The 15,734-nt window shown below is 43.4% G+C and overlaps 1 protein-coding gene across 1 annotated transcript in view; it reads left to right on the top strand.

The window, feature by feature from the left end:
• Positions 1-4,527: 4,527 nt before the first annotated feature.
• The window catches only part of wnk2 (WNK lysine deficient protein kinase 2), a 296,693-nt gene continuing 285,486 nt past the window's right edge, over positions 4,528-15,734 (top strand). Inside the window, 1 exon segment of the mRNA XM_038812754.1 lies at positions 4,528-5,429. Coding sequence (XP_038668682.1) covers positions 4,698-5,429 — 732 coding nt within the window. The 5' untranslated portion in view covers positions 4,528-4,697.

Raw genomic sequence — 15,734 nt, 5'->3', positions numbered from 1 at the left:
CTTGGGTATTGTCCATGTCTTGTTGAATTTGGACATAGATTGCTTCAGTGTCTGATGAGCTGTGAATGGTGCTAAATGCTGTTCAATCATCAGTAAACATCCCTACTTCTAACCTGGTGATGGAAGGAAGCCTGAGGAATTCCTGCAGTGATGTCCTGGAGCTGAGATGACTGACCTCTAACTACCAAAACCATTTTTCTTTGGGACAGATATGACTCGAACCGGCAGAGAGTTCCTCCCGATTCCCATTGACTCCAGTTTTGTTAGAGCACCTTTATGCCACACTTGGTCAAATGTGGCCTTGATGTCAAAGGTGGTCACTCTTGCTCCAGCAGATGGTGAGTGTTGTTTGTTCCGGTGAGGTTGTGAGGAACTGCTTAGAGTGGGAGGAGTGAGTGGAGCTGCTGAGGAGTGTTGTGCTGGAGAATTGTTGTATCTTTGAATTTATGAAGTTTTATTCAATTTACGGTTGCCGGTTGTTGTTGAGACATTGGTGAAACTCAGTAGAAATTCAAGTTAAAAACTTGTCAGGTGCAAATAAGAATTGTTTTATTTGAAGTTCATTGGTTACAACTTGAATTTCATTTAAAAGGTAGTTTGTAGACAATTTGATTTTCTTCAAAGAATCACAGGAATTATCTTCTGAGACAATAGCCTGAACACAACTTTAAAAGTCAAAGGCTGAAGTCAAAGTATGAAAATGAAATAGGAATACAGAACTCTTTTCTAATTCTCTTCCTTTACTTTCTCTCTCTCTCTCTCTTTCTGTCTTGTTCTCTTTGTCTCTTTCCTGTCTCTTTCTCTCTGTTTCTTTCTGTCTTTCTGTCTTTCTGTCTTTCTTTCTTTCTGTCTTTCTGTCTTAAGCAATCCGATCACACCCCAATATAATCCTAATTGGTTTAAGCTATATTCAAAACACATTTGATTTGATAACAAGCCGTCCATCCTCACGATGCAACGCCACTTCCAATTGTTGCTTATCTGCAACAATTAAGACGTTATGTCATCTCATCATAAACTGTTTTTTTTGACACAGTCTAAAATGTTTCGGCTTGCATACGTTATGGAATGTGGTTCAGGCTGTTATCACAAGTGGCCTGGAATCAGAACAATGGAGCCTTTAATTATTCCACCTTACAGCCCATGGGATTTAGCCCCTGTCCTTGAAAGAATGTGATGTTTTTATCAGTGATTCTGTGTTTCCCAAACACATGTCTGAGTTTGGAAGTTGTATGTTTCTTTCATTTTAAGACTGGGATTTAACTTACCTATATTAAGTGTATTTAAAATACCTGACTTCTACAGTCGCCCCTTTGATAAATCGAAAGATCAAGTGAGATATATCAGAATAAGATAAAAGATATCATTAAAACGATAGGATAGGTAAAAAGCGCAAAGAATAAATGCTGGGAAATTCAGAGTGTGAGGATTGGCACCGGAAAGTGCTATTCCATTCACTTTCCTGCCCTTCTGTGGTCCTTGACTCCTTTGGGTTGCTGCCTGCAACTTCTAATGATCACAATCCTGGAGCTCATTTCCTCAGCCACTTGTATCCACACCTACTTGATTTGAAAGGCTGGACATTAAGCTTGAAGAATATTAGCTCAATTTGGATTGAACACTTTGCAATTTTCTGGATTAAGTTCAAGAATTTCAGGCCATAACCTCATCTCCCATTATTTTTATTTTGTTTATGGACAAAGGCTGCTGGTAATGATTCTGCTATTCTCCTCCAACTCGTCTATTTATTGTCCCAGCATCATCTCCTTTTTGTCCGCCACCATCATCCCTCTTGCCTTCCACCCTATCACAGACCTTCTCTTTTGTTCTTCCTGCCACTCTGCCCACTCTTTCCCTGTGCTTGCTTACAACCAGCTGTGTCCTTAACCATCCACCATCATCCAGTTGGTTGGGACTGTATTCACCTACCTCCATGCGTACGTATCTAATCATAGCTGGAAAATTATCCTCAGTGGCTTCTCTTTCTGCTTCTACATCATTACCTCTGTTGTCCCCGAAGGGTGGCATGGTAGCACAGTGGTTAGCACAGTTGCTTCACAGCTCCAGGGTCCCAGGTTTGATTCCCAGCTTAGGTCACTGTCTGTGTGGAGTCTACACGTTCTCCCCGTGTCAGCGTGTGTTTCCTCCTGGTGCTCCGGTTTCCTCCCACAGTCCAAAGATGTGTAAGTTAGTTGGATGGCCATGCTATATTGCCCTTAGTGTCAAAAAGTGTTAGGTGGGGTTGCTGGGTTAGGGTGGAGGTGTGGGCTTCGGTAGGATGCTCTTTCCAAGTGCCGGTGCAGCCTCGATGGGCTGAATGGCCTCCTTCTGCACTGTAAATTCTATGATTCTGTGATCTATGCTTAGCCTCTTCCTATTTTTCATCTACACGCTGCACCTCAGTGACATCATCTGAAAACACAACATACATTTCGACATGTACCCTGATGGCACCCAGTCCTATCTCATGGCCAACTCTCTTGATGCCTCCATTTCCTCTGAATTGTCAGACTGCTTGTCCAATACATTTACCTTATCTGGTGCCAGTGCACAAATTACCTATTTACTTTTCTCAGTTTCATAACTTGCTATGGCATGATCACTATTCAGTCAATAACACTTCTATGAAGGCTGTGACTGACCTTTATCAAATAAATTTATAATTTCCTGAATCAACTGTTTCAATCCATTTTTAATACTCTAAATGCATTTTTACCCATCTCTTACAAAGTTACAATTTTTCTTATCAAGTTAATATTCTGAACCAACTCTGGTCTTCATGTAAAACCTCACTCTTTCCTTAACATTTCACACTTATTAGTTTCCAAATTCTGAGAAATTAAAGATGCTGGAAAAGGTTCATTGAATTAATTTATCTCAATTAATATAGCAATAGGAAGGCTACAATTCGTGTCACTACCATCGAGTTAGGGAAAGCACAAAAACACTCTGGATTAGCTAATTACAAACCAGTTGCCATTGCTGAAAGTACCGTAGAAGACAGAATGGCAGTCTTTGATGATGCCATCACTGTTAAATAGCCTGATAATATTGACTCAAGGTAATTTGCCTTTTCTTGGTTCTGTCGATATCAACTGCAATTTTCCAACCATTGTAGCAAATGACTGGGAAATTGTGGATTGGAGAGGACAGTGGGTAGCAGAATTCCCAAAATGTGTGACTTCTGAATGAGACTCCCTGCAATGTGAACCTGGAAAATTTGTCTCATTGACTAGGTTCAGATCTGACGATGTGGACAAAATAACGGAAAGCTTTTATTTTTATGGCATTTCAGCAGAAGTGGGGGGGGGGGGGGGGGGGGGGGAGAAATCAGACATTGACATAAGATTTTAATTTTATTGTACTGCCTTAATAAACGCGCTGAAAAGTTTGAGAATTATAACAGATGCAGCTCCGATCCACGTTGCCGCTCACTTGTCCTGGTTGTTTATGTTCCATGACAGTATTATAATTGTCCCTCATGCCTCAAGACTTCTCATTAGGACTAACAGTAATGTATCATTAAATATCAACTAATGCTTGTGCATTAGATATAGATTTTAAAAAAACTGCAAGTGACATTGTAAGAATTATGTTTATGTATTTGTGAATGAGGATTTACCACCAGTGTTTCTTGAGTGCGTTGACCATGAAAATATAAATATTTATCACAATAATCCATTGCTCATTGTGACATAAATAAAAAGTTCATAAAGATGTTCCTGCTAAAAGATTTGAAGGCATAACATACTGGTCCAGGTATTATGCAATAGGTTTATTTTCTAACAGAAAATTACAAATGTACTCTCTGCAGGTTTCAAAGCCTGTTTATCCTTTGCCGTGTACCGCAGGGTATTGACTGTCCAACTGACACAAACAACGCTATTGTGATAAAACCAAAATACCACGGATGCTGGAAACTTCCTGAAATAAAAACAGAAAATGCTGGACAAACTCCGCAGGTCTGACAGCATGTCTGTGGAGGGAGAAACACGGTTAGCGTTTCGATTGCGTCGAGTCCAGCTCTTCAGCTAATGTCACTTTATGTCTAAAATAAATCACATTAATGTCGCCTCATTAAGACTTGTGGGGCCGGTGAAGTCGGGACGTCAAGTGTATTGGGTTGGCACTGGGTTGAGTGGGGTTTGACCGGTGTGTGTGTGTGTGTGTGTGAGGAGCAGCAGTGACAGCGCGCGCGGCTGGATGGAACCACCGGCGAAGCCCACCTGGGGACAAGCCTCGCGCTGCGGCTCGCGCGGCTGCAGGTGGCTGCGCGCACCGACGCTGGCGTGCCGCCGACGTCACGGGGCGTGCGTGCGCCCGGCAGCCCACCCGCGCCGCCGCCGCCCGAGGGAGGGAGCGAGCTAGCGGGAGAGCGCGGGCATGTCGGAGCGCTCGTGACGACACGGGGCTGGAGGCTTTAGCTGTTCCTCTGAATGGATAAAGTTGCAGCTCCGGGGCTGTTGTGCGAAAGCGTCTTTTGGGCCGGGGGGAGGGGGGTCAGTTGGTGCCGGGGTGGTGGTCGGGGAGGGGGAGTTGAGCACCGAGAGAGCTGCGTCAGTCGGGGCTGCGCTCTTTGCAGCGAGGCATCGTGTCTGCTCCCATCCCCGGCGCGGCTCCCTCCAGTTTGGTCATTTTATTTACACGCACATCTATATATTTATATATCTATTTTTTTGTTTTCGGACATAATTTAAATGGAGCCCCGGGAGAGCGGGAAGCCGGGGCTGACGGAGATAACCGCCGCCGAAGGGAGTGATACCGGCGGCTCAGGGGGAGACGCCGCCGCCGGCAGTGTGGTGTCTGCGGACGGCGCTACCGCTGGGAATGGCCTCGAGGGCGGACCGGAGGCGGCTCGCGGCGGCAGCTGCAGCAACATGGACTCTACTGCAGTGATGATGATGAGGAGGCGGCGAGCGGCGGCCCCCGGGCTCAATCCCCCCGGCCAGGATTACCCGAGCCACACTCAGCGCTTCGTCAGGCGGATCGTGCCGCTCTCGGTGCCGCTGTCGGTGCCGCCGCCGCTGGCGGAGCGGACGAGCCGGCTGCTGCAGAACGGGGCCGAGCCGGAGCCGCCGCCGCAGAGCGTGGCGCTGAGGGCTCTGCAGGGCGAAGCGGCCGCCGAAGGCTCCAGCACCGAGAGCCAAGCCGGCAAGAAGGGCAGCGCCACCGAGAGTGTCAGCGCCGACGAAGAGAAGGACGGCAAAGCGGGCGAGAGCGCGGCCAGGGAGCCGGCGGAGAGCCCCAAAGACCTCTCCAAATCCAAGAGCGAAGAGAACGAGGAGGAAGCGGAGATGCAGGCGGTCGCCACTTCCCCCGACGGCAGGTTCCTCAAGTTTGATATTGAACTTGGAAGAGGCTCTTTCAAAACTGTCTACAAGGGTCTGGACACGGAGACGTGGCTGGAGGTCGCCTGGTGTGAACTTCAGGTAAGGTGCTGACACTGACCGCCTGCCTGTACTCTTGTCAAATAGCTCTTCACTCTCCCAGCTGTCCCACTTGTAGTAAACATTCAATTCGCTCACGGGAGAGGGGTTTTGGGTTTGTTTGAAACTCCATGCCCGCTGGTTTGGGTACATTTCGACGGTAGATGTCAAACTGCCGTGCAATCGACACCGGTTATCCTCCCAGGTCACAGTCACTGAAAATGTGAGGCAAGCATTAAAGAGACATGTTGTATTCTTGTAACTGCTGTGTTTGCAAATCTGGCCAATGCCATTTTAATGTATCAATGGTATCGAAGATGGGCGACTGTAGATAGATGTATATCGTTTAATAAATGTAAGAAGGGGGGGGGGGGGGGAATAAAGCCACTGCCAACAATCCGGAGGATTGGGAGATCGGGCCGGTCGTTTATTTTGACGCAAGAGGTTTAGCGTGACACTTGTCAAGCTGCGAAACTACCCATTCCCCGAGTTCGCAGTATGTTTTTTTTTTCATTCCACCGGCGCGTCACCTATTTACTTCACGTTAATAATCTTAGTCATCCCGGAAAATTCTCTTTTCCCCCGGGTATGAAGAAGTCTGGGAGCGAGGGGATGACGCTGGCTAACCTTTTTTGAAGTTTCTACATTACTTCCCTAGACCATTTTAAAATTGCCCTGCTCTGAAACGCCCCTTGTCTGTCAGTTATTAAATCGTGGGCTAAAATTAGCCCATTGTGTATGAATTAACATTTCATCGTTTACCTTTCAAAAAGTAATTTCGGGTTAGACGCAATGAAGCTCGTATTTTCTTTGATTTCACCGCTTTAAAGGGAAAAGTCGATTGCGCAGCAGCCTGTTCAGCGCTCAAAACGGACAGTAATTGGTTTTGTAAAAGAAAATCTAATTTCCTTAGGCTTGGAGAAAAATGACATTAAAATGATTAGTGTTAACATTTTCAAGGAAAGGCTGTCAGAAAATCTTGGGTTATCTTCCACTCTCTTTCCCCCCCCCCCCCCCCCCCCCAATCTTGGCCAAATTCTGGTGACATTGCAAGTACTCAAAACCATAATTAGATGGTGAGATGTCTAAAATAGATGATTCAGTCCAGATTCTGATCAGCTATTACATCAAGTTTAATAAACTCCATTTTCTTATGGTTGCAGTGCAACTTAAGCTGAAAGGAAATCCTATTTGAACCTTCCAAACCATCAGCATGATGCATGTGATTTTTTTCAAGTTGAATATGAAGAAACTTTCATTATAGTATGAGATTATAGTATTTGCAACCTAATGAAACAGAGTTGCTGTCTAGAGTCCGGTGGTTACTGTGTAGAAACATCTTCCTTCTACCATGACTGCTTTTTGGGATTGAAAGCAGTAACTGTTGTCCTGTGTACAAAATATGTCAAATCTATTAAAAGTATTTAATCTATTTTACTGCATAAAGAGGCTGTAATTGTTGCTGCAAAATCCACATTCACCATCCTGGGGGTGCGGGGGTTGGCGGGGTGGGGGTTGCAGATGAGACTGATTCAACAGAAATAGATATGTAGAAGGGATTAAAGACAAAATACGGAAGGTGATGGAGATGTAAAATAAAAACAGTGCTGGAAAAACTCAGCAGGTCTGGTAGCATCTGTGGAGAGTGAAACAGAGCTAATGTTTCAAGTCAAATATAATTTTTAATTCGGAAGAGTCACCGACTCAACATTAATTCTGTTTTTCTCTCGACATGTGCTGTCAGACCTGCAGAATTTTTTCCGACACTTTGTTTTTAAGTCGAAGCAATTATTCTCCAATTCCTTCATGAATGGGTGCTGTGAATTGTGGTCAGTACTCCATTCCTGTGATGAACCATTAAATGAGGATGTCCCACACAAACGCAAAACATTGCAAAGCTTCCTGTATCAATTCAAAGCATGTTAGGATGGCTAACTAACACACTTGCATGCATCTTTTAACACACCGAGTGATGGGACTGAAAGATATTTTTGACAGTGAATTTTATAAAGTCCGTATTTTGCAAATGATAGAGCTTTTTTAACTGCCACCACTTGGTACATGCTAATCTGTCTTCTTGATGCTGTGTAGCTATTAAACTGAAATCCGCTCCATTCAGGTTACATAGGTTTGGCATAATTAGAAAACAGCTGCTTGTATAACCTAGATCACGAAAGGAATTGCATCCATATAAAGTTAAAAAAGAAATGTATGAATCTCATGCATGTTAACATATTTAACACTTAAATATTGGATTTTATTTATTCAGTTTGACTCTTTTGAATGTTTCCAGGAATGCAGGGTTACATAAATTCTTGTTTCCAGTCTGTTTATTTATGTTGGATTTATAAGAATTGGCAGCCTGCTGTATTCTTGCAGGTGCTATTGTTTTCATTTCCACAATGAAAATAGTTTATTTTGAATGTTTGTGTTTAATAGTTGGCCTGACAAATCTATTGAGTTTATTGAGAAATCTAATGGTAAAACTAAAAACCAATTGAAATGCACAAAGTAGCATATTTAGTGGTAAGTAGAATAACGCTGGCATTGTTCTGTGTTTAGCCAGCAAAACATTGCTTTAATGACATGTTCTAGAAAGCAGGTAGTGTTCTCTCAAAATGCTGTTGTTATAATGAAATGGAATAAACCGTAACTTCACCAGTCTGGAAATCTATTGTTCGGAAATGCCAGTTATCTGGAAATTTTGAGCAGAGCCAAGCAACTTATGGAATCGTTTTAGCTGAAACATGGAAGATAAGGTAATTCGATCAGTAAAGCAATCTTTATTACTGCTTTATTTTTTATCGCTGCTTTGTCTTCAGATAAATCTTTCTGTCTGCAGTATTTTCTGGTTCATGTACTTGCGAACCATAGGAACGTAGGAATTAGGAGCAGAAGTAGGCAATTCAGCCCTTCAGACGTGCTTTGTCATTCAATCAGATCATGTTTGATCTCTTCGTGGCCTCAAGGCCACCTCCTTACCTGTTCCCCATATCCCTTTAACCGGTTAGATATTGTAACATCCTTCTATAATCCAGTAAATTCCAGAAATGTGGGCCCAAGTATTTTGGACTGGAGAGATTACAGATAATTTTCAAATAAGATTATGGACAATTTACATCAGGAGGATAATGTCATCATCCTTTTGAATAATATTCCTCTTTGTTACCACTGAAACCATCTATCTTTGTGCTAGCTATTGACTCATCTACCTCATGGCTACTCATTCGTTCTGTCCTTTGCAACTGTGTGTTGAGCTGAATCCTACACCCTATTGACCACCAAGAATACTTGGCCTCCGTCAAAGTTTTTTTTTTTATAAATTTAGAATATCCAATTCTTTTTTTCCAATTAAGGGGCAATTTATCGTGGCCAATCCACCTAACCTGCACATCTTTGGGTTGTGGGGGTGAAACCCACGCAGACACAGGGAGAATGTGCAAACTCCTCACAGACAGTGACCCAGGGCCGGGATTCGAACCCGGGTCCTCAGCGCCGTAGGCAGCAATGCTAACCACTGTGCCACCGTGCCGCCCGGCCTCCGTCAAAGTTACCTTTTTTTCTCTTTGTATGTTGCTGAACCCTTGGCCCTTCTACAACTCTAAATTCTTATTCCAATGTGTTCATCATTTGCTGTCATTTTCAACTCTACATAAAAGTCTTGTGTTTGTTGACCTCGAACTGAGTGGCTTCCTGTGCCATTTCATAGGGCATTTTAAGGATCAAACACATTGCTGTGGGTCTAGAGTCACATGCAGGCCAGATCCGATAAGAATGGCAGATTTCCTAGGACAGGTGGACCATGATGCGGACCGGTGATGGGAGGGTCACTGAGCTCCTGGCATTTTTTGAGATTGGTGGCTGCTGCCACCTTGTAAATAGAAGTGGCAGCAGTATGCACGGCACACGTCCTGCACGTACACTTGATGTCAAGCACTCTTGTGTATGTGTTTTTGTTATCAAATCATGGAGGAGAGCTTCTTCCATTTTCTAGCTGCTGAAAAGCAAGCAAAGAGGATTGTCAAGATGTGCCTCTGGCTCTGTTGCCCCTTGTCCAAAAGGTTAAGTGGGTAGTTTGACAGCATGGATTTGGGTAGGGTGCTCTTTCAGATGCTCAGTGCAGTTTCGGTGAGCTGAATTGCTTCCTTCTGCACCATAGGGATTTTAGGTTATGTAGGGAAGTACAGGCAAATGAGAAGTTTCAGATTTTGAAAGAGAACTGGCGGGTGAAAAAATCCTTTTGCAGTTGAGACTGCAGAGTCAGTTATTAACTTGTAGCTCACTCCAAATGTAAAGATGATACTGCTGTACCTGAACTGTGAAACCACGTTTTAAAAACTCATGAAAAGCCCATGAGGCTGTCAGCATTCTGGAGTAGCATCTCTCCGGAGCATCTAGTGCTGAGTAAAACAAGCATTTTGTTGCTACTGCCCTTCACGACGACCTACAAGTGCAAAGTTGGATTTCCTGTTTTCATAAAGATGAAGACGGCACAAAGGAACTTGCCAAAGTCTGCACCTGATATGCACATTGCCCTCTTCTCCTGTGAACCTACCTTGTCCACTTCTCCTGTTGCCACCTTCAAAGATCTGTGGACCTGCATGCCCAGATTTCTGTCTTTCTATGTTCCTAAGAGTTTTGCCATTTATGGTAAACTTCCCCTCTGTTAGGCCTACCAAAATGCATTACCTCACATTTGTCCGGATTAAACTCCATTTGCCATTTCTCTGCTGAGGTCTCCAGCCTACCTATGTCCTGCTGTATCTTCTGACAATCCTCAACACTATCTACCACTCCACCAACCTTGGTGTCATCCGTGAACTTACTAATCAGACCAGCCTCATTTTCGCCCAAATCGTTAATGTATACTACACAAAACAGAGGCCCAAGCACAGATCCCTGTGGAACACCACTAGTCACAACGCTAGATTCAGAAAAAGACCCTTCTACTGCTACCCTTTGCCTTCTGTGACCGAGCCAGTTCTGTATCCATCTTACCACTTCAGCTCTGATCCCGTGTGACTTCACCTTTTGTACCAGTCAGCCGTGAGGCACCTTGTCAAAGGCTTTACGAAAGTCCATGGAAACAACATCTACTGCCCTCCCCTCATCAACCATCTTTGTCACCTCCTCAAACAGTTCAAACAAGTTAGTAAGGCAGGACCTCCCCTTCACAAAACCATGCTGTCTATCGCTTATGAGTCAATTTTGTTTCCAAATGGGTATAAACCTGTCCTTGAGAATTCTCTCCAATAATTTACCTGCTACCAACATCAAGCTCACCGGCCTATGGTTTCCAAAGATTATCCCTGCTACCTTTCTTAAACAACAGTACCACATTAGCTATTCTCCAGTCCTCTGGGATCTCAACTGTAGCCAACGAGGATATAAAGATGTCAGTCAAGGCTCCAGCAATTTCCTCCCTTGTTTCCCTCCGTATTCTAGGGTAAATCCCATCCGGCCCAGGAGACTTATCTACCGTAATATCTTATAAAAGACCCAATACCTCCTATTTGATGTTAACATGATCCAAACTGTCCACACACCCTACCCAAGAATTATCTTCCACATAGACCTTTTCTTTGGTGAACACTGATGCAAAGTACTCATTTAGCACCTCACCCATTTCCTTTGGCTCAACACATAGATTCCCCCCATTTCACTCTCTTGCTTTTTACATATGAATAAAAAGCTTTGGGATTCACCTTAATTCTACTTGCCAAGGACTTTTCATGAGCCCTCCTAATTTCCCGCTTCAGTACCTGCCTACTTTCTTGATACTCCTCGAGGGTTTCGACTCCCCACTCGTCTAGACCGTGCAAAAGTCTCCTTTTTCTTTTTGACGAGGTTCACAATATCTCTTGTTATCCAAGGCTCCCTAAACGTCCCATACTTATCCTTCGTTCTCTCAGGAACGTGACTTTCCTGAATCCTAATCAAATGTCGCTTGAAAGACTCCCACAGAGGCGAACTCTGTTAGGGTGGTGGACTCCAGTTCTGCCCAGTGATTTGTCCTGGTTGAATGACCTTGTGGAGTTTGTGTACTCTGACAATGTTAAGTACATCATGAGGGGGTTGGCAGGAGGGTTCTACTTGAAATGGTAGCCTTTCATTTCTTATTTCAGGCAGTCTGCCCTTGTCAGATGCTGGAGGTGGGGGGGAGATGTAATTCTGGTTGGGTTTTGTTTGCATTTTGGGGGTTGGGAGGGTGCTTAAGTTTTGAATTGTATTTGTTATGTGTTTCGGTATTACCCTGTTGTAATGGAAAATGTCCTCAATAAAAATACTTTTAAAAAAACAATTGCAGAGTGAACGATCCTCTAGGATGCAGTGATCATATAATGGTAGAATTTAGCATTCAATTTTAGAGTGAGAAACTTGTGTCAGAAACAACTGTGTACACTTAAATAAGGGCAATTATAAAAGAATGAAGGCATTGTTAGCTGGAATGAATTGGGAAAGGAGTTTAGCAGGAACAATGGTTGATCAGCAATGGCAGACATTTCTGAAACTCATTCATAACTCAGAACAAAGATATATCCCAGTGAAGAAGAAGGATTCTAGGAAGGGGATAAATCAAGGAAGTGAAGGATAGTCTTTCAGTTTAAGACTATCATATAATGCAGCAAAGATTAGTGGTAAGCCAAAGGATTGGGAAGGTTTTCAAAACAAACATAAGATGACCAAAAAATAATAAAGGAGAAGATAAACTGTGAAGGTAAACTCACAAGTCACATAAAAACGGACAGCAAGAGATTCTTTTAAACATATAAAAAGGATGAGAGAGGCAGAAATGAACATAGGCCCCTTAGAGAATATGAGACTGGGAAAATAATAGGGAATCCGGAAATGGCAGAGGAGTTAATTGGATATGATGCGCCAGTCTTCACGGTGGAAGACACTAATAACAGTCCAAAAATCTTACTTTTGCTCTAGCCGGCAAAAGCACCTCGAGTGCCCACTCTTAATCTGTTAATCTGCATTGGGAGTGGAAAATGGAATGTGCCCATGTCTGGAATAATGTAAAAACATTCTTCTAACCAAACTGATTGATTTTTGCCTGATCCCTATATTTTGTAAAGGGTGCTGGTAGGTTGAGAGACTAATTTTAACACTGTTAACATAGATTTTTAACTGGTATTGATTTTGCCTTTGTCTCCACATTGAAATCTGGAATGAATATTTCATTGTTCACTGAGATTTATTGCATCCATGCCATTTTACTCAACTATTGACAACTGTATATGGCTGCTTGTTGGGTAACCATGCATGAGTGTTTGGATGTTTTCCCTTTCAGATTATGTTGCTTGGAAGTGAGCTGTCTGTGCTAAAGAAATATACCAACGTTTTGACTTATTCCCCCTAACTCCAAAAGTTAAGGTGGTGACATGTTTTTCCATTTAATAAGCTCAATTGCTCTTCAGAAAAAGGGGCAGCAAAGCTGAATCTGACCCATTGTTCCTTCACAGTAACACATATAATTTTGTCAAATCTAGCTGGCAAGGCTTCGGAAGCGGAAGTCTCAGCTGATTGCTTTACTGCTTCTCCATTCTCCTTCCCTGAACCAGAAGTGATAAGGCCACTTTATTGCCCAGCTGGTGCTTCAGCCAAGATTGCTAACTGCAGGTCAGTTAGCCACTGGTAATCAGGACAATGTTGGAATCTATTATTAAGGAAGTCTTAACAAGCAAATCAAAGCATGATCAGACAGTCAACTTTATGAAAGGGAAATTGTGCTTGACGTTTTGAGCTGTTAGAAGATGTAGCTAGTAGGGGCATAGAGAGGGATCAGTGGATGTAATATACCTGGATTTCCAGAAGGCATTCAGTCAGGTATCTCTCACACTCAAGGGCTCATGGAATTGGAAGTAATATATTAAGGTGGATGGAGGATTAGCCAACAGAGTGTAGATATATGTGGGGCGTTTTCAAGTTGACGAGCTGTAACAATAACTACTGCAAGGATCAGTGCTGGAGCCTCAGCTATTTACAATCCATATTCATGACTTAGATGATGGATTCTAGAATAACGTGTATCCTGACAATACAAAATGGGAATGTAGTGCTGATGGAAATGAGATGAATCAGAGGATAGTAATTAGGTAGTTCTAAACTTGTGTTTTAAAAGTCTCAAAGTTATAAGAGGAGGGAAAGGAAAGTTAACTATCACTTTGAACTCAAGAAGTAAGTTAGAATTGGGTGACTGTGGTAAAGTGTGAGTATAATTATCGCAATGTCTTCAGTTAAGAGAAGGCTAACCATCACTACTTCAAGGTGACTAGTGACTAGTGAGGAGCAATAATGTGGATTTGACAATATCATCCCACCCCAGAAACAAATCTAAAAAATGTTAACATTGCAGGGATGTGAGGAGAAGATATTTAGTGCCCTGGAGAGAGAAATCCTCAGACGTAGCAGTATCAATAAGATTGAGATCAATAAATCAATTAATTGTAGTTCACAGGTGGGAGAGTGAATAATCCATTGGGTGATTAGCTCACCTTCATTCACATTAAAGTGTACATAGAACATAGAAAAATACAGCACAGAACAGGCCCTTCAGCCCACGATGTTGTGCCGAACTCTTGTCCGAGATTAAGAACAAATTAATCTACACCCCATCGTTCTACTGTAATCCATGTACCTATCCAATAGCCGCTTGAAGGTCCCTAATGTTTCTGACTCAACTACTTCCACAGGCAGTGTATTCCATGCTCCCACTACTCTCTGGGTAAAGAACCTACCTCTGACATCCCCCCTATATCTTCCACCATTCACCTTCAATTTATGTCCCCCTGTAATGGTTTGTTCTACCCGGGGGAAAAGTCTCTGACTGTCCACTCTATCTATTCCCCTGAACATCTTATAAACCTCTATCAAGTCTCCCCTCATCCTTCCTTCTCCGTTCTAATGAGAAAAGGCTGAGCACCCTCCACCTTTCCTCTCAAGACCTACTCTCCATTCCAGGCAACATCCTCGTAAATCTCCTTTGCACCTTTTCCAAAGCTTCCACATCCTTCCTAAAATGAAGCGACCAGAACTGCACACAGTACTCCAAATGTGGCCGTACCAAGGTTTTGTACAGCTGCATCATCACCTCACTGCTTTTAAATTCAATCCCTCTGCTGATGAACGCTAGCACACCATCGGCCTTCTTCATAGCTCTATCCACTCGAGTGGCAACTTTCAAAGATCTATGAACATAGACCCCAAGATCTCTCTGCTCCTCCACATTGCCAAGAACCCTACCGTTAACCCTGTATTCCGCATTCATATTTGTCCTCCCAAAATGGACAGTCTCTCACTTTTCGGGGTTAAACTCCATCTGCCACTTCTCAGCCCAGCTCTGCATCCTATCTATGTCTCTTTGCAGCTGACAACCGCCCTCCTCACTTTCCACAACTCCACCAATCTTCGTATCATCTGCAAATTTACTGACCCACCTTTCAACTCCCTCATCCAAGTCGTTAATGAAAATCACAAACAGCAGAGGACCCAGAACTGATCCCTGTGGTATGCCACTGGTAACTGGGCTCCAGGCTGAATATTTGCCATCCACCACCACTCTGTCTTCTATCGGTTAGCCAGTTCGTTATCCAACTGGCCAAATTTCCCACAATCCCATGCCTCCTTATTTACTGCATAAGCCTACCATGGGGGACCTTATCAAATGCCTTACTAAAATCCATGTACACCACATCCACTGCTTTACCTTCATCCACGTGCTTGGTCACCTCAAAGAATTCAATAAGACTTGAGGCAAGACCTACCTCTCTCAAATCCATGCTGACTATCCCTAATCAAGCAGTGTCTTTCCAGATGCTCAGAAATCCTATCTCTCAGTACCCTTCCCATTACTTTGCCTACCACCGAAGTAAGACTAACTGGCCTGTAATTCCCAGGGTTATCCCTATTCCCTTTTTTGAACAGGGGCACGGTATTCGCCACTCTCCAATCCCCTGGTACCACCCCTGTTGGCAGTGAGGACGAAAAGATCATTGCCAACGGCTCTGCAATTTCATCTCTTGCTTCCCATAGAATCCTTGGATATATCCCGTCAGGCCCGGGGGACTTGTCTATCCTCAAGTTTTTCAAAATGCACACACATCTTCCTTCCTAACAAGTATTTCCTTGAGCTTACCAGTCTGTTTCACACTGTCCTCTCCAACAATATGGCCCCTCTCATTCGTAAATACTGAAGAAAAGTACTCGTTCAAGACCTCTTCTTCTCTTCTCGCTCAGTACACCATCTCCCGCTACTGTCCTTGATCGGACCCACCTATATATTTTGATTATAGCTTTTATATA

The sequence above is a fragment of the Scyliorhinus canicula genome, chromosome 11 (assembly GCF_902713615.1).
Source record: "Scyliorhinus canicula chromosome 11, sScyCan1.1, whole genome shotgun sequence".
NCBI classification, from domain to species: Eukaryota; Metazoa; Chordata; class Chondrichthyes; order Carcharhiniformes; family Scyliorhinidae; genus Scyliorhinus; species Scyliorhinus canicula.
Note: the sequence above shows the minus strand (reverse complement) of the source record. Positions and strands in the feature narration are given on the sequence as shown.